Source organism: Cherax quadricarinatus, chromosome 91, assembly GCF_038502225.1.
Source record: "Cherax quadricarinatus isolate ZL_2023a chromosome 91, ASM3850222v1, whole genome shotgun sequence".
In the NCBI taxonomy this organism is placed as follows: Eukaryota; Metazoa; Arthropoda; class Malacostraca; order Decapoda; family Parastacidae; genus Cherax; species Cherax quadricarinatus.
In genome coordinates this window covers 1,455,509-1,480,622 of record NC_091382.1, presented here as the reverse complement: position 1 = coordinate 1,480,622, position 25,114 = coordinate 1,455,509, and the positions used below count along the sequence as shown (strand labels likewise).

Sequence of the window (25,114 nt, the reverse complement as noted above, 5' to 3'; positions counted from 1 at the left end):
TCGTAATTTTCTTTCTCCTGTGTGCGAGTTATTTGTGTATTGTTCCAGTCACGGTATTGTGACTTTATTCTTTAGTGATGCTGTTGTCAGTCATTCAGACATGACAGCTCTTGTGTTGTACAGTGCAGTATTACTGTACTGTACTGTACTGTACTGTACTTGAGTTTCATAGCTAGATGCAGTTTAATATTTTCTCAAACCTACAATGGTTGTATTACTAAATACACAAGTCATTGTAAGTAGTAAGGCTGAACTCCACATCTGTATTTTTGTACAAAATGCATGGGAAAACTATTCACGTAAAATTTGTACAAAAATAAAATACTGTAGCTACATTGATTTATTTTTTATCCTTATGGGTGTCTTGATGTTGGTAAAAAGTTCTTGATCCAAGGAATTTGTGGTGCTTTCCCCTTGCGTAAATTGAAAGTGATTACTATCCGTTCTCCAGTGCCTGGAGAACGGGTATTTTTAATTCTTTACCATTAATGTAATGTTTATAATGCATAAATGTTGTTTTAAGTTTTTTCTAAGTTCAGATGTTGGATTTATTCTTGCTACTCTGTGCCTTGTATATAATATGTATGTAAATAGTTTATTTAGTAGGTAAAATAAATTTAGATAATAGACTGGCCTCAGTCCTCTGTGGAAGTACATACTGCCATTGGGGAAGATAGGTTGCAGTACTCCTTCCCCAGTGAAGATTCTGGGGAATGAGAGGTATGTAATAAGTTTGATCTGAGGAAGGGAAGGCTAGCTCCAGTTCTTCAGATTAAGTGCCCTTCTAGCATTAAAGGCAGTATCTACCCTGTGAAAAGGGGGGGGGAGATAGTCTATGCTGAAGTGGCTTTTTTTCGTCATCCCCCCTCCCCCTCACAAACACACACACCAACCAACCAGTGCCACGTAGTGGTCTGTTATAATTTCTCTACCTCATAAATAAAAAGGCACAATACCATGACTGGAACGATACACAGATAACCCGCACATAGGAGAGTAGGAGAGGGGAGCTTACGACAACATTTTGGTTTGACTTGGACCATTTACAGTCACAGTGTGACTTTGTAAATGGTCCAAGTCGGACCGAAATGTAGTCATAAGCTCCCCTCTCCTACGTGTGGGTTATTTAAGTATTCTCTACCTCAACATTACCCCATCAATAAATAGTATTCAACTGTTCTTTGTCTTTTAATCCCCCATACTTGTGTCTTTCTTTCCCTGCTTCTTCCTACTTTCTCACTTGTAAATGCTTACTGAGGCAGTCCATATTCTGTTCACACATTCTTGTTTCCGAGTGCAAGCCAGTGACATTGCTTCGTTATAATGATAACCAAACCAGCATGTAGAAGTGTTGGAGCTCCTCTTTCATGAGTCTCGAACATTTGAAGGCATTTGAAATGTGTGGGGAAGATTCTACACGTGACCATCTCATCCAGGATGGACACATCTCAGAGGGAACAAGGCTTCAAATATAGATTATTTTTTAAGCTTTATTCAAGTTATGCTTTAGCATGAAAGAGCAGCACTGCTTATTTAGCTTTACATTTGGGTTGAATATACTGGAAGTGTGTGATATTTGAAATACTGATGATACCATAACTTCAAACTTCGTGACCACTACCCACAGGGAGCATGTATTTATGAATAATTATAAAATTTGGGTTCTTAGGTGGCGCCACACGAAGGAGTGGAGTTGGATGAGAGCGAATGTAGAGCGTATGATGTTGAGGTGGATGAGTACCACCCACGAGCCACCCGCACCCTCTTCATTGGTAACTTAGAAAAAGATGTTACGATAGAGGACCTCAAGAAGCACTTTGAGCAGTTTGGTGACATCATTGTGAGTATATATAGCATTTTGAGCAGTTCGGTGACATTGTGAGTATATGTAGCATTTTGAGTAGTTCGGTGACATTGTGAGTATATGTAGCATTTTGAGCAGTTCGGTGACATTGTGAGTATATGTAGCATTTTGAGTAGTTCGGTGACATTGTGAGTATATGTAGCATTTTGAGCAGTTCGGTGACATTGTGAGTATATGTAGCATTTTGAGTAGTTCGGTGACATTGTGAGTATATGTAGCATTTTGAGCAGTTCGGTGACATTGTGAGTACATATCTCAGTGTAGTGCAGCTATGATAACATAATTAAGCATTAGTTAGGGATGCCAGAAATAAGACTTAACATACACATTAAGTATAATTAACCCTTAAACTGTCCAAATGTCTATGTTTAAGTGCGAAGCACTCCAAACATAGATCTACTTTTTTTTTTTTACATTTGAAAGCATGTAAAATAAAATGTAGATCTACGTTCGGAGTGCTACTGATGTGAACGTAGATCTACGTTCGGAGTGCTACTGATGTGAACGTAGATCTACGTTCGGAGTGCTACTGATGTGAATGTAGATCTACGTTCAGAGTGCTACTGATGTGAACGTAGATCTACGTTCGGAGTGCTACTGATGTGAACGTAGATCTACGTTCGGAGTGCTACTGATGTGAACGTACATCTACGTTCGGAGTGCTACTGATGTGAACGTAGATCTACGTTTGGACAGTTTAAGGGTTATGTAGGATTGCTTTGAGTTAATAGGACTTAATTTTAATGTTCATTAGAAAAATTATGAAAGTGTGTAGGACAAATAGGAATTTTCATCCTGCGGTTGTAATGAAACATGTACAGTGGACCCCCGGTTAACTATATTTTTTCATTCCAGAAGTATGTTCAGGTGCCAGTACTGACCGAATTTGTTCCCATAAGGAATATTGTGAAGTAGATTAGTCCATTTCAGACCCCCAAACATACACGTACCAACGCACTTACATAAATACACTTACATAATTGGTCGCATTCGGAGGTGATCGTTAGGCGGGGGTCCACTGTACTGTACAACATAGCAGTATTAGTTTGAAGAGTGCCAAGCAATGTTCACATATACTTGTTTTTTACTGTGTCAGTAATTTTTTAAAACAAATACCGTATTTCATGGCTTATTAGACGCGTGTTTTTTCCATAAAATATCTCCAAAAACCACCCTGCGTCCTATAAACTGAAGGTCGCTAACAGGAACTATAAGTTTGGGGTGTGGGGTGGGCTGTAACTCTCCCAGTTATGTCCAGTGCTGAGCCATTGAAGCTAAAACAAGTCTTATAAGCTGTGAAATATGGTAACTTTTCTAGTTTGTAAGATGTAGTTTTTACCAAGTCAATAAATAAGTATTAAAAAGAAATAACTTTTTTTAGTTAGTAAGTGGATGTACAGTTAATACTGTTACTTAAATTTTGTCAATAACTTTTCTCTTGTAAATGGTCATCTTTTATAGGAGATAGATATCAAGAAGCAAAATGTATCTACGTTTGCCTTCTGCCAGTATTCGGATATTCGATCAGTCGTACGAGCAATGAGACAGATGGATGGAGAACATCTAGGGGCCAATCGCATTAAGCTGGGGTTTGGTAAATCCATGCCAACTCGTTGTGTTTGGATTGACGGTGTACCCGAAACCATGGCAGAAAAGCAGTTGTATGAGCAGTTTTCCCGGTTTGGCCCAGTGATTCACACCATCATTGACCGGGAAAAAGGCCATGCTCTCATCTTTTATGAGATTGTAAGTACACACACACAAGGGTTTTATAGTGATCCTGTTTTATGGAAGAAGCCACAATAAAACACATGATTGCAGATGTGTGGAAATCTGAAATAAAACTTGAGCACCTTCATGTGGCACACACACAACATCTTCAGAAGATGTGTGTGTAAGCACTTAAAACTGCTTGGTTTTTTTTTCTTATTTTCACTGTGGTATTTTTACTTATTTTATTTTATATTTGCTTTTCTTCCTGCTGTAAAGCTTAGGTGGATAGTTGCTGTTTTTATTAAAATAAAATTTTTACATACCCAAGATAATGAACGACTGTCAGTGAAAAAACAAGAATGGAGAGACTTGAACTATGTTCCATATAGGCCTGTTGTAAGCTGAGTGGTTAGTGTTGCCTGCTTTATACATGGACCACTGTTGGAGTCCCTATCAATGCCTCTATTTATTGATATTCCACATTGTATGACTGAAGGGTATTTATAGAAGGGTAATTGTAGAAAATTAGAGTGAATAGAGACGAATGGTTTGGGGACTTGATGAGCTGTTGGAGTGTAAGCAGGGTAATATTTTGTGAAGGGATTCAGGGAAACCTGTTAGCCGGACTTTAGTCCTGCAGATGGGAAGTACAATGCCTGCACTTTAAAGGAAGGGTTTGGGATATTTGCTGTTTGGAGTGACATCTAAACTGTCGTATCTGTGTTCCACTGCAAAGACAGTTATATGTGTGAATGATGGTGAAAGTGTTTTCTTTTTTTTGGGGGTCACCCTGCTAGGGTAATCCAAAAAAGAAAACACTGTAGCCATCATTCTCACAATTACTGCCTTGCCGTAGGACAACCAAAAGACATGAAACATTGACTGTTACTCAGTCACTGTCTGACCTGAAGCTTGCTGATATTGCAGTTCAGATGGCTGTCATTAACGTAAGTGTTTCTGCCAGGATTGAATCCTCTATCAGACTTAATAAATGAAATACTGTATCATCTGCCAGACCTGATACATGAAGTACTGTATCATCTGCCAGACCTGATATATGGAGTACTGTATCATCTGTCAGACCTGATACATGAAGTACTGTATCATCTATCAGACCTGATACATGAAGTACTGTATCATCTGCCAGACCTGATACATAGAGTACTGTATCATCTGCCAGACCTGATACATGAAGTACTGTATCATCTGCCAGACCTGATACATAGAGTACTGTATCATCTGCCAGACCTGATACATGAAGTACTGTATCATCTGCCAGACCTGATACATGAAGTACTGTATCATCTGCCAGACCTGATACATAGAGTACTGTATCATCTCAGTATTAATCTTGGTGTCATGACTAACTGGAGTGTGAATTATGGGGTTGCTCTTGGTATTACTAGATATTTGTTATGAGGAAGTTTGAATTGAATTTCCTTACTGGGTATTTTGAGTTCAGATACATTAGTAACTACAGATAAAAACTGACAATAGGGAAATACCTGACTATTATTTAATGTTTGTACACACATCTGAAGATGTTTGTAAATGCACTAAAACACTTGGGTAGTGTGTGTGTGTGTGTGTGTGTGTGTGTGTGTGTGTGTGTGTGTGTGTGTGTGTGTTTGTGTGTGAATATATTTACAGATGTTTTTGATTTGTGAACTTTGTTTTTTGTATCTCAGTATCAGTCTTTTTCACTCTGAAGTATTTTTCACAGGAAAAATATGCATCTAGTGCAGTGTTGGAAATGCGTGGCAGGATGCTGAACAGCAGGAAGATTCAGATAGACTTCGCTTCTCGAGAGTGCCAGGCTGCCTTTTTTGAACATCTATCCAAACAAGGCCATCCCATACCAGCAGACAGGCCATGGGAACGACGAGAATTAGAAAAGTAAGTTTTTTTTTTAACGTTCGGCCGTCTCTCATCAAGGTAAGGTAACCCAAAAAAGTCATTTGGTTAATAGCCGTCTTACCAGAAATGCAGAAACATTACAATTTAAGTGATTCCTTAAACTGGGACTTGTGCTTGAGTTAATAGCGCTGCCAAATCTTACCCCTTGGGTAACATTGATAATGGGTTGGGTGCATATTTTTGTTAGTGGGTTTAGGTTTGAGAATGACCTGCCAAGTATGAGCCAGTAGGCCTGCTGCAGTGTTCCTCCTTTCTTATGTTCTTAAGAAACATCCTCTCCACCACCTTCAGAGTTCAGGCATTGTACTTCAAAATTATAAGTCAGGATAACTGAGATATTTGCTTTTTAATTATCTTCATCCATTGAAAGCTGTTAATTTCCTATATTTGCCATATGATTGTGCAACAGAAATCTGTTAAGAAAGTTGCATATTGGCATCATTGTTCTTTAAAGTGTCTCATGAATATATATGATGGTGGATAAATTTTACAAACTTTTAATTAGTTACAGTATAAATACACACATTTTTCCTTCCCTGTGTGTTTTCTATTATGTCTCGATGTTGGGGTCTGTCTTGTTCCTGTCAGAGCTAACAAAAGCAGTATACCCCAACAGAGCATAAGAAATGTTTCTTACTGTCCTAGTACTTAAAATAATGATGCACTTTTTTTGCCAACAGAGAGCCTGGTCGTTACGAGGGCACCACCAACAGGTACACTCGTTATGAGCGTACAAGAAGAGAAGGAGCTTCATTTCCTGCCAGACCTGCGGCTAATAATCGAACAGCAGCTTACAACTCGACTGGCACCCGGTCACGAGGCAGATACGACAACTATGATGAGTTTCCCCCTGTGTAAGTGTATAAATGATTTCAAATACTGTATTTGTTATATTTTTCTGTGATATTGTTTATCATGGATTATTACATGTATAATTTTATTTTTCCGGGTAAAGTGTGTTATCCAGTGAGAATATTTCTAATTCAGTAAATACAGTGGACCCCCGGTTAACGATATTTTTTCACTCCAGAAGTATGTTCAGGTGCCAGTACTGACCGAATTTGTTCCCATAAGGAATATTGTGAAGTAGATTAGTCCATTTCAGACCCCCAAACATACACGTACAAACGCACTTACATAAATACACTTACATAATTGGTCGCATTCGGAGGTGATCGTTATGCGGGGGTCCACTGTATTACAGTACAGATGCTCCTCGACTTGTGATGAAGTTATATTCTGACAAACCCATCATAAGTCGAAAATATCTTAAGATGAATAGGAATATGATATGCTAAATAAATAAGTTAATAAGTAACTAGTGTCAGTGAGTAAGTAAATAAACAAATAATTACAGTAACTAAATACCAGTATTGAACAGTAAATAAATGAATACAAGTTACAGATTTACCACCTTCATGCTGGGTAATTGTCTTAAGTTTCATCTCCAAAGTAATTATTGCACCAACCTAAGTCAAGGAGCACCTGTATGTGAATGATTCTTAAGAGGTGAAGTAATTTACAAATAACTCACAATTTTGAGAGAATACTGTAGATGATTCTTCAGTCTGTCCTGGACTGTTGTCTAGTCATGACTTATCCTGCCAGAATTTTGCTCACTCACGAAATTGTAATAACACGATCACAAACAAAGCACAGAATGGCTGGTGTTTGAACCCATGGTGAGTTCTAGTTGGATAAATTATAATGTTTGTTTCAGCATGATAAAATGTTTGTACAAAGGGGAATGACATTTGGGTGTACATGCCAAAAGCCCCTTTATGTGCAGAACATTTTGAGCAAACTTAAGGTTAATAAGGCAGGAACAATAAAGTGTAAATCTAGGAGGTTACAATGAATACAAGAGAATTGAATAATCTATTAGTTCATGCTACATGGTTTTAACAGTCAGCTGGCTGAGTGGCTTATGCATCAACTTGGAGTTTTAAGACTCCATTGTCATGGGTTCAAAACCGAGCTGTTCCCCAGTTTGGTTAGCAGACATCACAGATTACCCTATGACTGCAACATCCTCGCCACCACCTTCAGATTGCAGGCACTGTACTTCCCATGTTCAGGACTCTAGTCTGGCTGAAGGGGAAAACGGTTAGCCAGATTTGAGTCCTGGAGGGTTGGAAGGGCAGTGCCTGCATTCTGAAGGAGAGATGGGAATATTCTACTTGTAGGGTAAGCCGATTGTGATGTCGGCCCACTTCTGGCAAGACGGCAAGTGAGTGAATGATGGTTAATGTGTTTTCAAGATGGTACTCAAATCTTACAAGGATGGGCTAGCACTTTTACTTCCTGAAATTTCCTGTAAATTGTGGGTTAGTTGTGAATTGTTGTACCTGTTACACTGTGACTTTTCCTTTTCTTTTAGGCGGAGTTACGATGAATTCAGTCAAGGAAGCGGTGCATCTTACGAAGATTCTTACGAGCGGGAGCTTCGTGAGTATGCAGGAAGTCAGAGATATGGTGAAGGTGTTGGTAGTGGAGGTGGTAGTGGTGCTGTACCTGCAGGTAACAGACGGCATAGTTTTAGTCCTGCTCGGCGACGGGATGATCCGTCTCCTGGCTCCCAGCGTGCTCACTCAAGAGATCGTAGTAGTTTAAGCCCTCCGGCTCGTGTTCCATACGAGGATGGGGAGACTGGCAGTCGTCGCACTGCCAGACGCTCCACCAGCGATCATGACAGCTTTCACAGTCAGTCTCCACCTGGATCTCGTGCTGCCTCTCCACCGCCGCCACCACGGCCTTCAAAAGGCAGTTCAGGTGTTTCCTCACGATTAGCTCCCAGATCACCAGGAACACCGATAGCTGCATCACCATCACGTGAAGTAACACTGCTAGATGATCGATCTCTCCCAGACCCCCGGGATTACAGAAGACGTACAAATGACCTTAAGGATCTAGTTGTGCGTGTTAGTGATGTGCGTCGACCACCCCCAGCACCACCAGAGTCACCCCACCGAACAGGCACCCATCGACTCCATCGTTCGTCTCATACAGAGGATGGGGAAGATGTAGTAAGCAGTAGTAGTGGGGGTGCTGGTGGACCGCAGGATCCTCGACTCTTGTATCGCCGAGGTGCTGATGATCCACTTTCTTCTGGGGATGAGAGACCACCCGATCCTGAACGACCTCCAAAGAAACCACGTTATAATGAAGTTAATTATGAGAAGATCGTAAGTGTGAAACGACTGGCCGATAGTAGCGATTCAATACCAAATTTTCGGCGGCCGCACGATGCTCGTAGAGAAAGATTGGTTCGGCGCGGTGGTGAGACGTTGCCACCACCACCACGCCACACAGAGGAGGTTCTTCATGATCCACGCTATCGCAGGCCCTCTATATCGGACTGTGATGATGTTCACTGGAGACGTGATGGTGTTCACGTGTCGTCATCATGTGATGCAGCTGCAGACCATAGTGACACCAGTCCTCCTGGTACCCCCGTCCGTGATGAGAGGGATGACTCCTCAGACCCTGTACGTCACACATTACACCACCACCACCACCACCATCATAATCACCATCACCATCACCATAGAGATCGCTACCACAATGTTCCACTCTCTCTGCCATTACCTAGATTTGCACAACAAGTTCGGGCTCACTTATCACCACGTGCTGCATCAACATCTCCTAAAGGTGCCAGTCTGTTGAGATCTCCTCCTTTCAGTGGTGGGACTAGTGTTGGCATTCGAGGAGAGACCAGAGAAGTGAGCGGTGCAGTATTGGATACACCACTGTCACCTGGCCCACGGGACAGCCCTTCAGACTCGGAAGAATCGCCTCTGCCCTCGCCGTGTAGCCCTTCTATTGATTTAGAGCAGCGGATCCGTGCTTTAGACGAGAAGTACGAAAAGTGGTCGGGTTCTTCGAGGGTGGTAGGGAACAGCTTAACTTCAAATGCAAACGAAGTGGTGAATGATAGTAGTAGCAGTTCGGGTGGCAGTGGAAGCAAGAATGCTCGACTTCCACGGATACTTGATCTTGAAGAGTTGCGGTCACAGCCGTCCGATATTGTTAAATCCCTTCTTTCAAAGAGATCAGTCTTCGATGAGGATAGCAAACGACTGGAAAATGTTGGCGATAAATACGAGCCTAAGCCATTTACTTCAGCTACACGTACTAGCAAAGCTGGAAGTATCATACCAAGTCCACCATTGGTAAACACGCACATGCCACGCCTTCCTGCTGCCCCACCTGCTGTGCCCTCTGCTACTCCTATCAGTAGTCTGCCAGGTGTTAGACTAAGCAGTCATCAAGTACAGCCACAACAACCCATCACTTCGAGTCCTTCACAAGTTCCTAGGGTGTTTGTTTCTGTCCCGCAGGTCAGTAAGTCTCAGGGATTGTCACCACTGCACAGACCTGCGGCTTCTCAGGCAGTACGCCCGCCTGCCTCCAGCCCTGGCTTCAGTCCCGGTGTCAGTCCTGGTGTAAGTCCTGCCCATCCACCACACATGTCTCCGATAACACCCGTAAGTCCAGCACCACCCCTCACCACCACCTCTTCCATTGCTACCGCCACTAATACTACCTCAGCTGCCACGCCACTCAGACGTACTTCCATGCAGCCCCGGGCAGTGCGTCTCGACTTGCCGGTTGTCACGGGAGACGCGGGAGAGGTTCCAGGGGGAGGGTCATCGAGTGGAGTGGTGACGGTTGTTGCAGATACTCGTGTTACTGGCGTAGTGTCGGTAACGCAGTCGGTGTCGAGCAGCAAGTCGGTGCTGACCACTACCACCAGCCTCCTGCAGCCGGTCTCCAGCCTTGCTGCACGTCCTGCTGCAGGAGACTCTTCACCGCATAATGTACCTGAAAGGAGTGGCAGTCATGCTCTCCCGTTATTAGTAAAAGAAGAGCCTTCAGTGGAAGAGGCAGGAGACCCTATTCTTCAAAGAATAAAAAGTGATCAATTCAGATTAGAGGATACTAAAACCAAAGAGTTTATGAAGGAAATTAATGAAAGTAAAGAAGTGGTGATGGCAGTTGCTGCTGAACATATTACTACCCATCTGAAAACAGAATTCAAGGTAGATGCAATTAAAGCAGAAAATATAAAAGTTGAAAGTTTTAAATCTGAAACTATAAAAAGTGAACCTATTAAACTGGAGAACATCAAAGTGGAAAATATAAAAAGTGAGACCAAGGAAGTGACTAATAACCACAAACGCAGACATAGCAGTGTAGACAGTGACCCTCGATATAAACTTGATGGGAAAACCCTAGAACCAGACTCAAAACGGATGAGATACGATGGCGAGGATGACAGGATTTTGCGGGACAAAGTGGGCAGAGAGCGACGGGACTCTCGCGACACCCGTGAGGCTAAAAAGAGTGAGCGTGACAAGAAGAGATGTAATCGCAGAGATGACTTGAAAGAAACTCTTGACGATAAAGTCAACAACAGAACGTTCGACGTATTGGAGACCAAACAGAAAAGAAAAGCTTATGACAACAAATTGGAGGATAAAAAGGAGGATGGCCATAAAAAAGAGGAGAAGAGAGAGAGAAGAAAAGATAAATTGGATGAAAAATTTCACGAAGGAAAATCTGAATTGCGAATAGTGGACAAAAATTGCGAGAGGAAAAGTGAGGACAGAAAAGAAGAAAGAAAAGAAGACAAGAAAGAAGAACGTAGGGAAGACAAGAAAGAAGAACGTAGAGAAGATAAGAGAGAAGAACGTAGAGATGACAAAAAAGACGAAAAGCACGAAGAGAAGAAAGATGAGAAGAGAGAGGAGAAAAAAGATGAGAGGAGAGAGAGCACACGCGAGGAGAAAGTCAAAAGCGAAGGAGATAAGCGAAGACACAGTGAGGACAAGAGAACAGAACCCAGAGACCAGAAGCACAAAGACAAAAAAGAGAAAACAAAAGATAGAGACAGACTTAAAAGCTCTTCGACATCTTCCAGGTATGAGAAGGAGGTCGAGAAGAGAGAGCGGGAGAAAGAGAAGGAGAAAGAAAGAGAAAAGGAACGTGAGAAAGAAGAAGAGAAAGAAAAGGAGAGAGAGAAGACTTTAGAGAAAGAGAGAGAGAAGGCATTAGAAAAGGAAAAGGATAAATCTTTAGAAAAGGAGAGAGAAAAAGCTCTTGAAAGAGAGAGAGCACTTGAGAGAGAAAAGGCTCTTGAACGAGAAAGGGAAAAGGCTCTAGAAAGAGAGAGGGAAAAGGTTTTAGAGAGAGAAAGGGAAAAGGCTTTAGAGAGAGAAAGGGAAAAGGCTTTAGAGAGAGAAAGGGAAAAAGCTTTAGAGAGAGAAAGGGAAAAGGCCTTAGAGAGAGAAAGAGAAAAGGCTTTAGAGAGAGAAAAAGAGAAGGCTTTAGAGAGAGAAAAAGAGAAGGCTTTTGAGAGAGAAAGGGAAAAAGCTCAAGAGCGAGAAAGAGAGAAAGCTCTAGAAAGAGAGAGAGAAAAGACTCTTGAGCGAGATAAAGTTTTTGAAAGGGATAGAGAAAAGACCATCGAGAGGGAGAGGGAGAAGACCATAGAGAAAGAAAGAGAAAAGTCTCTAGAAAAGGAAAGAAAAAAGGCAAATGAGAGAGAGAAGACAACAGATAAAGTCATAGAAAAGGAGAGAGAGAAAACCATGGATAAAGAGAGAGAACGTGAGAAAGAAAAGGAGAAAATGAAAATTAATGATAGAGCTCGGGAGAGAGAGAAAGAAAAAATAGGGCGACTGAACCACCGTGACAACGCCGAGAGGACGGACACCAGACGGGATGGCCGCCACAACAACGACCGCCATAATGACAAGCGTAAAGATTCCCGGCATGAGACTGTTCTCAAGCATCACCGCAGACCTTATGAAATGTCAGAGGGTAACGATACTCTGAAGAACAAACTTCGTAGGTCTCGCCTGCTCGAAACCGATGAAGAAGAGATTATAGAATTGAGCAAAACTTCCTCTGTTCATTATTCCAGTGGTGAGGACACGGCAACGCCCAATCACGACTCTTGTATATCTCGTACAGAAGATTCCGTTCACCGAATAGACAAAGGTGATTTATGTGGAGATTCTGAAGAGAGGAAAGGCGATAGATTTCGTGACGGTCGCCGTAGAAAACACGACTCTGGTAAGAGTGACAAGAGCGATGGAGAGGCACGATTGAAAGTAACTCCCTGTAGAGCCAAGACTAATCCACCGCAACCAGCAAGAGTAAAAGGGCGCACAGATTCTCTGGACCCTCAGTTGCCTGCCAGTGATATTGCAACATCGGAAGATGAAGTGACCAGGTCTAAGGTAGCGATTGTAGCCAGACGTAATAGCACAAGTACTAAACAGCATCAACAGATTCGAATAGGAATGTGTACAAGTCAGAAGAGCAAACAGGGTAACAAAAATAAGTCTATATTTGATGCAGAAAGTGATTCTTGTGATAGTTTGACAGGTTCTGGTGGAGAGGCAGAAGAGGGAGAGGAAGAGGAGGAGGAAGAGGAGGAAGAGGTGCCAAAAAAACACTCTATATTTGACATTCCTGCTGATGATGGTAAATATGACATGTATGATAAGGTGAAAGCAAGAAGACTCAAAAGACAGCAAAAACAGGAAGAGGAGAGAAGACAGCAAGAATTAAAACAGTTACAGATGCAGAAATATCGGCAGCACCAGCGAGCCAGGAAAGAAAAGAAAGCAACTTTACCTGTTCATTCGGACATCTCGGATTCTGAAGAAGAAGGCGACAGTAACAGCCGAGGGCAGAAGCGAGGACACAACAGGCTAGCCAGCTCGGATGACGATGCTCTCCGAAAGCGCCGCCCTACGCACCATTCATCGGATGAAACTGATGACGATGTTTGTTCGAGGACGGATAAGAAAAAAATGTCTTCAATAACTTCCTGTAAAAAGGAAGTAAAACAAAAACCTAAAAATTTGATTGTGTCTGATGTTACTACTGATGATGAAGTTATTGTGAATTCTCCTAGATTTCCTCCCAATATCAGACAAAATAGTAATCCTGAAGTCGCGGAGTCTACTGATATTCGCAGTCGCGGAAACCACTTCTCCATTGATTCAGATACCGAGAGTGATGCCCATGTTAAAAGACAGAGCAAACCTTTGCGCCAACTTGAATCTGAAAGTGAGGTTTCCGATATTTCCTCTCACACGAAACCACCAAAACCAGCGGCTAGAGTGAAGGTTCGTGATAAAGAGCGCAAACCTGTTCGTATTAAGGAGAAGCCCAAAAAAGGTGTTACAATTAGTAAAGAAATCATTACGACTTCGGATGAGAGTGAGGCCGGTGCACCATCGGAAGATTCTCGTTCCATCCGCCCAAAAGTGAAAGTTGAAGCAGTTGAACTACGACTAGAAAAGCCAGTTTTACAACCCCAGCGGGAAAGAAAGCGAACAGGGGAAAGTGGAGTGACTAGAGATAAAACATCCTCGAAAAAAGATGATAGAATGGAGATTATATTTGGTCATATATCTGATGACTCTGATCCAACTCCCAGCTTACCTTGTGTGTGTCCTGCATCAGCAACTTCAAGAAGAAAAGGATCAGCTTCCTCGGGCACCTCTACTGCCCCACCACCGTTATCCCCTGCACCGACAAGACTTACAGTATGTGAAGTGTATGATACTGACTCGGATGACACACACATGCCTTCTACACCAAATTCATCGAGACATGCTCATGTCCGAAGTAAACAAAGCACTCAAGATGGCTCGTGGTTAGAATCGAAGAGTGAAACCAAAATTGAGAATAAAATTAAACCTGAGAGCAGAATAGAGGAACGACGAAGTTTGAAGAAAGAAAAATTGAGACGTGAATCTCTTCCTTCAGCTGAGGTTATCAGGCCAGTTTCTGATTCTAGAAAAATAAGTAATAATAGCTCAAGTACCAACAATTTACCTAGTACAAGTGTTATTGCTAGTAATAGTACAGTTGAAGAAATACCTCAAGCAGATGTGCAACATTCAATAGAGGCTGTGAAAGAGGAGCCAGAGTACCGGGACTCTGAGCCTAGCGTTACCGTGGATACATTTCGTGCCACTGAAGAGGAGCCAAGCGAGCAGCGTGACTCCCGGAAAGATAAGAAGAGAAAGAAAAGGCAGAGAAGAGAGAAGGATGGCAGCCGTGGTAGACGCCATCATCGTCATCCTGGTGAAGACCACTTGCCCGAACATCCCAATGACCAGCATGATAATGACCATTCATCCTTGTTGCACATAGATGCACTCTCTCCTAACAGCCCACATGAACTGCCTTCACCTTGTCTTCTTAGTCCACAGGACAAAATAACTGCTAGCCATGAAGGCCAGACTCCTGTCAGTCCACATAATCAGCAAATAATGCCCCTGTCTGCAGTATCAGTCTGCAACTCTACTGAGACCTGTACACCGCATAGCCCTCTAGAACCACCACCACTGCAAAGCCCACCTGCACGAACCCTGTCAAGAGACTCCAGGGTATCTGTCGAGTCTAGAGAAGGTAGTGAATCGTCCGAGGTTAAAGAAGGTCGAAGTCCGCATCCTCTTGCTGCACTTACATCAGATGCAGCTGAGTCAGCAGTCCAGTCTCTAACATCTCATGTTCCATCATCACCGCCACCCTCCACAGCTCACGAGCCAATATTCGAGGATATAACAGAAGCATCAAATCTCAGTGCACCAGATACATCTGTTGATGCCAATGCTTCAACGAGCGGAAGTGGTTCAGGAAAAGCTTCCAGAGCTGTCATTTCTCAAGAAGAAACTTTGAATGCTGTAGCAGGACTTCTTGCATGTTATGACGAATATAGCGATGATGCTGTTACTGCGGCTGCTGCACAACCAGGTGTGGAAGAGACACTCTTGCCTCCTGACACCTCGGCAGTGGCCGACGAGGCTTTTGAAGAAGCCCAGAAAGCTGCTCAGATGCTACAGTGTGAAATGCCCGGTGAAAGAGAAGATGCTTGGCCACAACAGCCACCTCATAATCCACCTTCTACCCCTGTGAAAGTTGTTGAAGAACCTGATTCCCAACCAGTGGTACAACAAGAGGAAGCTGAAGAACAACATGAACCTGAAGTTGAAAATAGAAGATTTTCACAAGTGTTACCTGATAGTCCAGCATCTATACAATCAGAGCCAGAATTACAGATTGATGAAGACCAACCGGATACTACTGATGATTTAGATTCATCTACATTAACTAATGAAGAGCAGAGAACCCATAGTCAGACACAAGAAAATGATCATTCAACTCATGATTCTTCTTGGTCCAGCACTAGTGAAAAAACAGGTGTAATGGAATCCGTATCAATACCATTGACATCAAGTGGTGGTCATAGTGATGAAGTTGATGATAAAGTTGACCAAGCAGATAAGACAGAACTGACACAGCATGCAAAATCTGGGAAGCCTGCTCAAGAATTAGCAAGTCCACCTTCCCAAACTGTCAAAGAAAAGGCCAGTCAGCCAGCACTGACTTTACCTGAGGTCTCTGTTGAGACATCACTCCCGGCTGTTGCTCCTAGCACTGTTGAAACCTCAACGAAGTCTACTGCATCCTGTGTGAAAACACATACATTGTCATCACCACATCTTTTGACACCTGTGTTATCTCCAGTGAAGCACACAGCTCCTGTAAAACTTGCATCTCCTGTTGTATGTTCAACTCTGGTAGAATCACCAACATTTCCAGAGAAATTCAAACCTGCTCATAAGCCCACAGTGGTGTCAGAAGAGTCTGTTGACTTGGATTCTTTAAAGCCCGATTTGCTGCCTGTAAAAGCTTCATGTCCTGAATTGAATTCTTGCATATCAATAACTTCACCAACATGTTCTTTAGAATCTAATTCAAAACCTGTAGAAGACATGGAAAACACAACAGACCCATCTTTATCTTCCACAGTTAAGTCTTGTGCTGTAGATGGACTTTTGAAATCAAAGCTGGATAGTCAGAATTTTGCTTCAGAAGCTGTTTCAACTTCTAGTTTGCCAGGTACTCCTTCATCCTTAGTTTCTTCTTTAACAGTAACAAGTTCTCCTGTAAATTCTGTGTGTACCTCACTTTGCTCTTTAACTTCTTCAGTTACTACTGTAGCAGCATCCATATCCACTCCTGTCTCTGTATCTAAGTCCCCTAAAGTGTCCTCTCCTGTTTCTATGACTAGTCCATCTTCTGTATCCACCACCGAGACGATTCCGACTTCCTTACCTATTTCAATGCCTGTGTGCACTTCAGGTTCCATTCCAACTTCTATTTCTGTATGTACATCAACTGCCTCTTCCACTTGTAACTCAAATTTGACTACCACATCAGTTCACACTAGTATGCCCATACTGGCCCCCACATTAGTGGAGACATCCATTTCATTAACAACTTTGGCTCCTGTGCGAACATCCACTCCAATACCTTGCACAACACCTTGCACTGCTGCTGCTTTCACTGGTAATATACCACCATCCATCTCCACCACAGTACCCACCATCACTTCAGCTGCTCCTAATGCATCACAAATATCAGGTGTTTCTTCAGCAGCATTGCCTATGTCTGTACCAGATCTCTCTCCAGTTAATACAACAGCTTCCATATCCTCTCTTACACAGACAGCTTGCACTACTACTACATTAACACCTGTTCCTATTACTAGATCTGTTCCTTCTTCAGTACCCATTCCAGCAGCAGAACCAAAAATTGCCACAGAACCAATAGAAATTATTGATACCAAACTTGATTTAAATAAAAGCATAAAAGAAGAATGTTCAGATGATACTAGTAAGGACATGAAACCTTTGGGTAGTGATGAATGTGTGACCACTAATATCCCAACTGTTGCAACAAACACTAAAACTGTTAACACACACTGCATTTTAGATTCGCAGATCTCGCCAGATGTAAATATAAAAGAGGAAACTCTGTTGCCTCCATGTATCGAGTCCAAACAAGGACTTGAGGCTCTGGTCTCCAGTGATAAAACTACATCTGAAGCCATTAAGGTTGAAAGTGTTAGTAATCCAATGACAGTTGAACGGGCTTTAGCAAATCTTCAAACAATTGTAAGTGAGACAGCCACACAACCCGATATAGAGAGAGCTTCTCAGCCAAATGCAGAGGAATCTTCCTTGTGTATGGAACAAAAGTCAAGTCCAGAAGAAATTTCTCTCAAACAGTGTACATTACCTCATCCTCAGGATGACTTAGCAAAGCTAGAACAAGTGTGTTCTGAAATACAAAATCAGAGTGAAAATATTACATTAGAAGAAAAGTCTCCAGAACAAGAAATTGATTCACTTTCTGAAGAAATTATAAAAAACGATTCAAAAATAGAAGATCGTAATCTAGTAACATTTCGCGGTAGAGGTCGAGGACGTGGTCGACGGGGAGGAAGACGGGCTCCAGAGGTCACAGATGAGACTTGCAATTCTATGCTCCCTGTCACTAGGTCTTGTGCCATAACACGAGCTAAGGGTCGGGGTCGTGGACGTCAGACTCGTAACAGTGAAAGTCAAAAGGATTCAGTTCAGACAGATATTTTACTGAATCCAGTTACAGACAAGACCTTGCCAGAGCCCAGACGAAGCAGCCGGACAAAACGTGCTCGACGACATCCAGACATGGTAGATCATGATGAAACAAGCGGGCGTCGACGCCGGGGTCGTGGTGGCCGTACGAATCAGCCTGAAGATAGTCGCCCATTACCAGTACCAGCAGCTTCAGATGTGTATGATTTCCACGAGTCTGAAGATGAAGACATCAACTTAGGTCTAGCAAAAACCAAAATTAAAAAAGATCCAGCTAGATCTGTTGCTAGTCGAAGCCCAGTTAAATGTGAATCAGATGAAGTGCGTCGAGTGGAAACTGAGGATATTCGTCCTATAGCACCAATTACCCGAAGATCAGGTAGACTTCGTGATAAGGCAGGAGAGGACGAGATACAGGGTTTAGGTGTAAACGATGAAGGAAATAGTAATGAACCAATTATTTTGGATGGCACAGATCCTTTGCTTATTACTACTACTGCAACGACAACTTTACCTGTTACAGTACCCATAAATGTTGTATCCACAGTTCAGTCTGTATCCACCCGGGGACGTGGTCGTGGTAAACAACGAGACATTGATGTTAAAAATGATTTCGATGTTGAGGATGAAGGATCAGTGCGCAAGAGTCCCCGTGGTCGTCCACGCTCCTTTGATTCACAGTTAGACATGGATAAACCATCTTTATGCACCCCTCAGTCCATATCCTCTATAACAACTACAGTAACGAGCGTTTCCACAATAGTCACAAGCGTAGTTAAAACCAGTACAACTGCCTTGGTGATGCCATCTATTGAGGATCGCAAGTCTGAAGCAGAGTTGGTAGACCCAGTAACCGGTGTTGTAACACGGGTGAAGGTCTGCGAGGAAGGTCAATATGTCACGGATAGTGGTGAAACTGCCATACCTTCCACCCTACATCCCTTTCCCAGTACAGACCACATCTCCAAGCAACAGCTTGTTCCTACATCACTTTGTGCCAACACCAATGTTAGCTCTATTGCAAGTTCTGTAATCAGCAGCAGCAGCAGCAGCAGCAGCAGTAGCAGTAGTAGTAGTATTGCTGATGTGTCTCATTCAACAACTCTGACCAGTAGATGTCGACCAGGTGTGACTCTAGCAGTTTCCAACAGCGGTAATATTGGTGTTCCATTGATGAATGTGGGTCGTGTAGGAGAGGTCAGTGTGGAACTAGTCCCTAGAGTTCGTCCTCCCCTCTCTGTCCCTCTTCAAGTCTCAGCTGGTATTCCTACTATGGTTCCTACCATATCTACTGCCATATCACCTACCTTACCCTCTGCTCTCACTCCAACCCAAGTTCAGCCAGTTCGTAGTGCTATAACTGCTGTTGTCACTTTAGGAGGAGTGCCACGACCTGCTGTAACTGCACCAGTGTATATTGGAAAGCAGAAAACTATGCCATTGCAGCAGCAACAAACGCAAGTGCAGCAGCAACCAATTCAGCAGCAGCTGTCCCAGCAAATGCCCCAGCAGATCCCAAAACAGATCCCTCAGCAGATAACAAAACAAATACCCCAGCAGATCTCTCAGCAGATTTCCCAGCAGATGCCCCAGCAGATATCCCAGCAAATTCCCCAGCAAGTCCCCCAACAAATACCTCAGCAGGTATCCCAGCAGATCTCTCAGCAGATGCCTCAGCAGCAGCTACAGCAAGTGCAGAAACAGGTTCAACAGCAGGTGCAAAAGCAGGTGCAAAAACAAGTGCAACAGGTTCAAAAGCAGGTGCAACATTTACAACAAAAGCAGGTGCAGCAGCAGCAGCAGCAGCAACAACAACAGCAGCAGCAGCAAGTACCACAACAGCAACAAGTACAACCAGTACAGCAACCACCACAGTCAAAGGTAGAGTTTTCCTCATTAATTAAACTTGATTAATGAATGTTTTGTAGTGTAGACAAAACACTCATTGAAAGAAGTACTGTATTTTCCAGGATTTAGGGTGCATGATTGTGCTAGACACATAAAACAATGTTACCATGCAATTGTAATATTGTAATGTAACATTAGTAAACAACTGCTAAAACATAACCCAAAGACTACCTTTGACCCTGAGCATATAAGGCCCAGGGTGATTTTTCAAGACTTTTTGTGAGAGAAAAAAATGCACTTTATATGCTGGAAAACACAGTAAGTGTCTAGGTTAAGAGAGCTATTATTCGTTATGTTCACGCTTCTTCGGTCTTAATGTTGAAACTTAAATACATGTACAGTATTTTATCCATCTGTTGATGGGTAAAGAGGAATATTGTGGTCAACAGGGCTCAAAGCCTTTTGTAGATCAATATACAGTGGTATCCCGAGTTTCGAACTGGAAGTGTATTATTGTAAGTGCTTTCGTAAGTGTATTTGTGGGGGTCTGAAACGGATTAATCTAATTTACATTATTCCTTATGGGAACAAATTCGTTTGGTATCAGCACTTGAACAGCCTTCTGGAACGAAGAAAGTTTGAAACTCGAGGTACCACTGTATGTACAGTACAACCCTCGTATCCACTGATTTGGTTTCCTCGGTTTCAGTTATCTGTAGTTTACCTTGGCCCAAAAATAACACTTAAATTTTGCTTAATAATGGCACTAAATCACAGGACTAGTGATGCTGGTAGTTCTTCAAAGCATAAGAGAACCTGTGAAATGCTTCACATAAGTGAAAAAATGCTAATTCTCAACTTCCTGTGCATAATTTTTCAATTAAACTGTATCATAGGTATGTTTGTATTGAAAATTTGAGACTGATGTCAAGGTGGAGACGTAGAAATTTGCCCCCTGTCTGTCTAGAAATGGGTGAACCATTTATCAATATGTTTAGCTGTACGTTTGAAGCTCTTATTTCCAAATAGCATGAAGTAGGTTTTGTCTATATTGAGAGTAAGTTTGTTGGTAGTCATCCAGGTAGATATTTTTAGCAGTTCGGCATTGACAGTGTCTGTTAGTATGGTTGAGTTTGGGTGAGAGAAGACATAAGTACATAGTGTCATCTGCAAATAAAATGTTTTTAAGGAGATTAGATGCATTTGGTAGGTCATTGATGTAAATGAGTAAGAGAAGTGGGCCAAGGACACTCCCCTGTGGGACTCCAACAAGAATAGGTTGTGTAGTGGAGCTGGCTCCATTTGTGTATACATACTGGGTTCTATTGTTTAGATTTTTATTAATCGGGAGAGTGTTCTCTGACCCCTTAATGTTTGAGTTTTAGGTGCAAAAGGTCATGGTCAACTGTATCAAAAGCTTTTCATAAGTCTATGAAAAGTCCCAGGGGAAATTGATTTTTCTCGAGTGCAGAGTATATTAGTTCAAGCATATATATAATAGCATCATTAGTACTTTTTTTTCAGTCTGAACCCAAACTGACAGGGGTTGAGTATGTTGTAGGATACAAAGTAGGAGTAACTTGTTCGTGAATTAATTTTTCGAAGATTTTAGATAGTAGGAGCAAGTTCTATGAAAGACAAGGTGAACCATAGAAATAACAAAATGAAAAAAGATGGGTGGTGCATTGAGGCATCTGTGGAGACAAAGAATGTTATCCATAGAGGCAAAAAGGGGAAATGTATGAGCATAGTGGTACCAACACTTATATGGGTGTGAAGCATGGGTTTTGAATGTGTAGTGAGGAGGAAGTTGGAGGCAGTGGAGATATCATGTCTGAGGGCAGTGTGTGGTATAAATATTATGCAGAGAATTCTTTTTTGGCCTGCTCAGGTAAAAATCATGGGTGTGGTTGCCTCGCCTGCAGCAGTACCTCCTGGGAACCATGTACGTAAGACAAGTGTCACTGTGCCTGCCTCTCCTTACTATCCACCAAAGTCTTTAGCATCTACTGGAGTGAGCATGACCCAACCAGTTAGCCGAGCTGCTGTGGTGCCAAAGACGAGTGCATCCGCTAACCAGCCACAACCTGCGGATCTCATAATGGAGGGACGGCCAATTCCTGGTACACCTGCAGTAGCCTATGAGACCTCCCATGCTAGAGTTGCTCCTGCAGCTGCTATTGAAGATAATGCAGGACATCATCGAGTCTTCATAGATGAGCAGAGGGCAGTTCATGGGGAGTTTATTGGAATGAACATGCATCCACGCTACCCCAACCCGCGTTTCCTGGAACCACCTCGTGTGGAAGTTGCCAGGTTGCCTGGTTCATCACCATCAACACCTTCACCTGCAGGGCGACCACTGGAGACTGAACCACACGCTAACACCCACCACTCTACCATGCCAGGATATGATATGGTAAGTATATATTTGGATTTTTTACTTTACTGTACAGTATTGTACCCTGCTGCTCTGCTTTATCACCAGTGCACGCTACAATAACCTTCAAAATTTATACATAGCTGCTTTTTTTATTACAAAACTGAGTGGATACTACTAGAGAAGCATGATTTGTAGGAGGAATCTGGAGGTAATTTTAGTATTTGCCGTTAAATGCTTGAAATAATTTAATTAGGAATTTAGAAGTTTGATGCTAATATAAAAGGCATAGGAAGACATGATTGATGTTAAATTAGATAAAATTTAAGAAATCCAGGAAATTTGATTTTTTTAGTGTAATTGTAGTTTTTTATTATATGTACAGTCTACCCTTGCTTAACCTGGATAGGGAACACACAAAAGCTTTGTTCGACCAAACATAATTTAAGAGAATTGTATTTTTTGTTAAGAGATCCATGTTATAAACTAAGATGCCAACTGGGACAAAATTAATTTGGGGGGAAGGGAGGAAAGGACGAGATTTATGAGTATAAACTTCAGCATAACACTATTGATACTGACCTCAGCATAACACTATTGATACTGACCTCAGCATAACACTATTGATACTGACCTCAGCATAACACTATTGATACTGACCTCAGCCTCAGTATAACACTACTGATACTGACCTCAGCCTCAGTATAGCACTATTGATACTGACCTCAGCCTCAGTATAACACTACTGATACTGACCTCAGCCTCAGTATAGCACTACTGATCCTGACCTCAGCCTCAGTATAACACTACTGATCCTGACCTCAGCCTCAGTATAACACTACTGATACTGACCTCAGCCTCAGTATAACACTACTGATACTGACCTCAGCCTCAGTATAACACTACTGATACTGACCTCAGCCTCAGTATAGCACTACTGATACTGACCTCAGCCCTAGTATAACACTACTGATACTGACCTCAGCATAACACTACTGATACTGACCTCAGCCCCAGTATAACACTACTGATACTGACCTTAGCCTCAGCATAACACTACTGATACTGACCTCAGCCTCAGCATAACACTACTGATACTGACCTCAGCCTCAGCATAACACTACTGATACTGACCTCAGCCTCAGCATAACACTACTGATGCTGACCTCAGCCTCAGCATAACACTATTGATGCTGACCTCAGCCTCAGCATAACACTATTGATGCTGACCTCAGCATAACACTACTGATACTGACCTCAGCCTCAGCTTAACACTACTGATACTGACCTCAGCCTCAGCTTAACACTACTGATACTGACCTCAGCCTCAGCTTAACACTACTGATACTGACCTCAGCCTCAGCTTAACACTACTGATACTGACCTCAGCCTCAGCATAACACTACTGATACTGACCTCAGCCTCAGCATAACACTAATGATACTGACCTCAGCCTCAGCATAACACTACTGATACTGACCTCAGCATAACACTACTGATGCTGACCTCAGCCTCAGCATAACACTACTGATGCTGACCTCAGCCTCAGCATAACACTACTGATGCTGACCTCAGCCTCAGCATAACACTACTGATGCTGACCTCAGCCTCAGCATAACACTACTGATGCTGACCTCAGCCTCAGCATAACACTACTGATACTGACCTCAGCCTCAGCTTAACACTACTGATACTGACCTCAGCCTCAGCTTAACACTACTGATACTGACCTCAGCCTCAGCATAACACTACTGATACTGACCTCAGCCTCAGCATAACACTACTGATACTGACCTCAGCCTCAGCATAACACTACTGATACTAACCTCAGCCTCAGCATAACACTACTGATACTGACCTCAGCCTCAGCATAACACTACTGATACTGACCTCAGCCTCAGCATAACACTACTGATACTGACCTCAGCCTCAGCATAACACTACTGATACTGACCTCAGCCTCAGCATAACACTACTGATACTGACCTCAGCCTCAGCATAACACTACTGATGCTGACCTCAGCATAACACTGTTGATGCTGACCTCAGCCTCAGCATAACACTACTGATACTGATCTCAGCCTCAGCATAACACTACTGATACTGACCTCAGCCTCAGCATAACACTACTGATACTGACCTCAGCCTCAGCATAACACTATTGATACTGATCTCAGCCTCAGCATAACACTATTGATACTGACCTCAGCCTCAGCATAACACTATTGATACTGACCTCAGCCTCAGCATAACACTATTGATACTGACCTCAGCCTCAGCATAACACTATTGATACTGACCTCAGCCTCAGCATAACACTATTGATACTGACCTCAGCCTCAGCATAACACTATTGATACTGACTTCAGCCTCAGCATAACACTACTGATACTGACCTCAGCCTCAGCATAACACTATTGATACTGACCTCAGCCTCAGCATAACACTATTGATACTGACCTCAGCCTCAGCATAACACTATTGATACTGACCTCAGCCTCAGCATAACACTATTGATACTGACCTCAGCCTCAGCATAACACTATTGATATTGACCTCAGCCTCAGCATAACACTATTGATACTGACTTCAGCCTCAGCATAACACTACTGATACTGACCTCAGCCTCAGCATAACAATATTGATACTGACCTCAGCCTCAGCATAACACTATTGATACTGACCTCAGCCTCAGCATAACACTATTGATACTGACTTCAGCCTCAGCATAACACTACTGATACTGACCTCAGCCTCAGCATAACACTATTGATACTGATCTCAGCCTCAGCATAACACTATTGATACTGATCTCAGCCTCAGCATAACACTATTGATACTGACCTCAGCCTCAGCATAACACTATTGATACTGACCTCAGCCTCAGCATAACACTATTGATACTGACCTCAGCCTCAGCATAACACTATTGATACT

General features: G+C 42.6%; 1 protein-coding gene across 3 annotated transcripts in view; it reads left to right on the top strand.

Annotated features, from left to right (window-relative positions):
* The window catches only part of LOC128704926 (protein split ends-like), a 407,345-nt gene that overhangs the window by 340,908 nt on the left and 41,323 nt on the right, over positions 1-25,114 (top strand). For all 3 annotated transcript variants that reach the window (XM_070104316.1, XM_070104317.1, XM_070104315.1), the window contains exons 5-10: positions 1,670-1,840; positions 3,326-3,610; positions 5,301-5,473; positions 6,175-6,348; positions 7,875-19,830; positions 21,689-22,216. In XM_070104316.1, the coding sequence (XP_069960417.1) occupies positions 1,670-1,840; positions 3,326-3,610; positions 5,301-5,473; positions 6,175-6,348; positions 7,875-19,830; positions 21,689-22,216 (13,287 nt within the window). The remainder of the gene's footprint in view (positions 1-1,669; positions 1,841-3,325; positions 3,611-5,300; positions 5,474-6,174; positions 6,349-7,874; positions 19,831-21,688; positions 22,217-25,114) is intronic.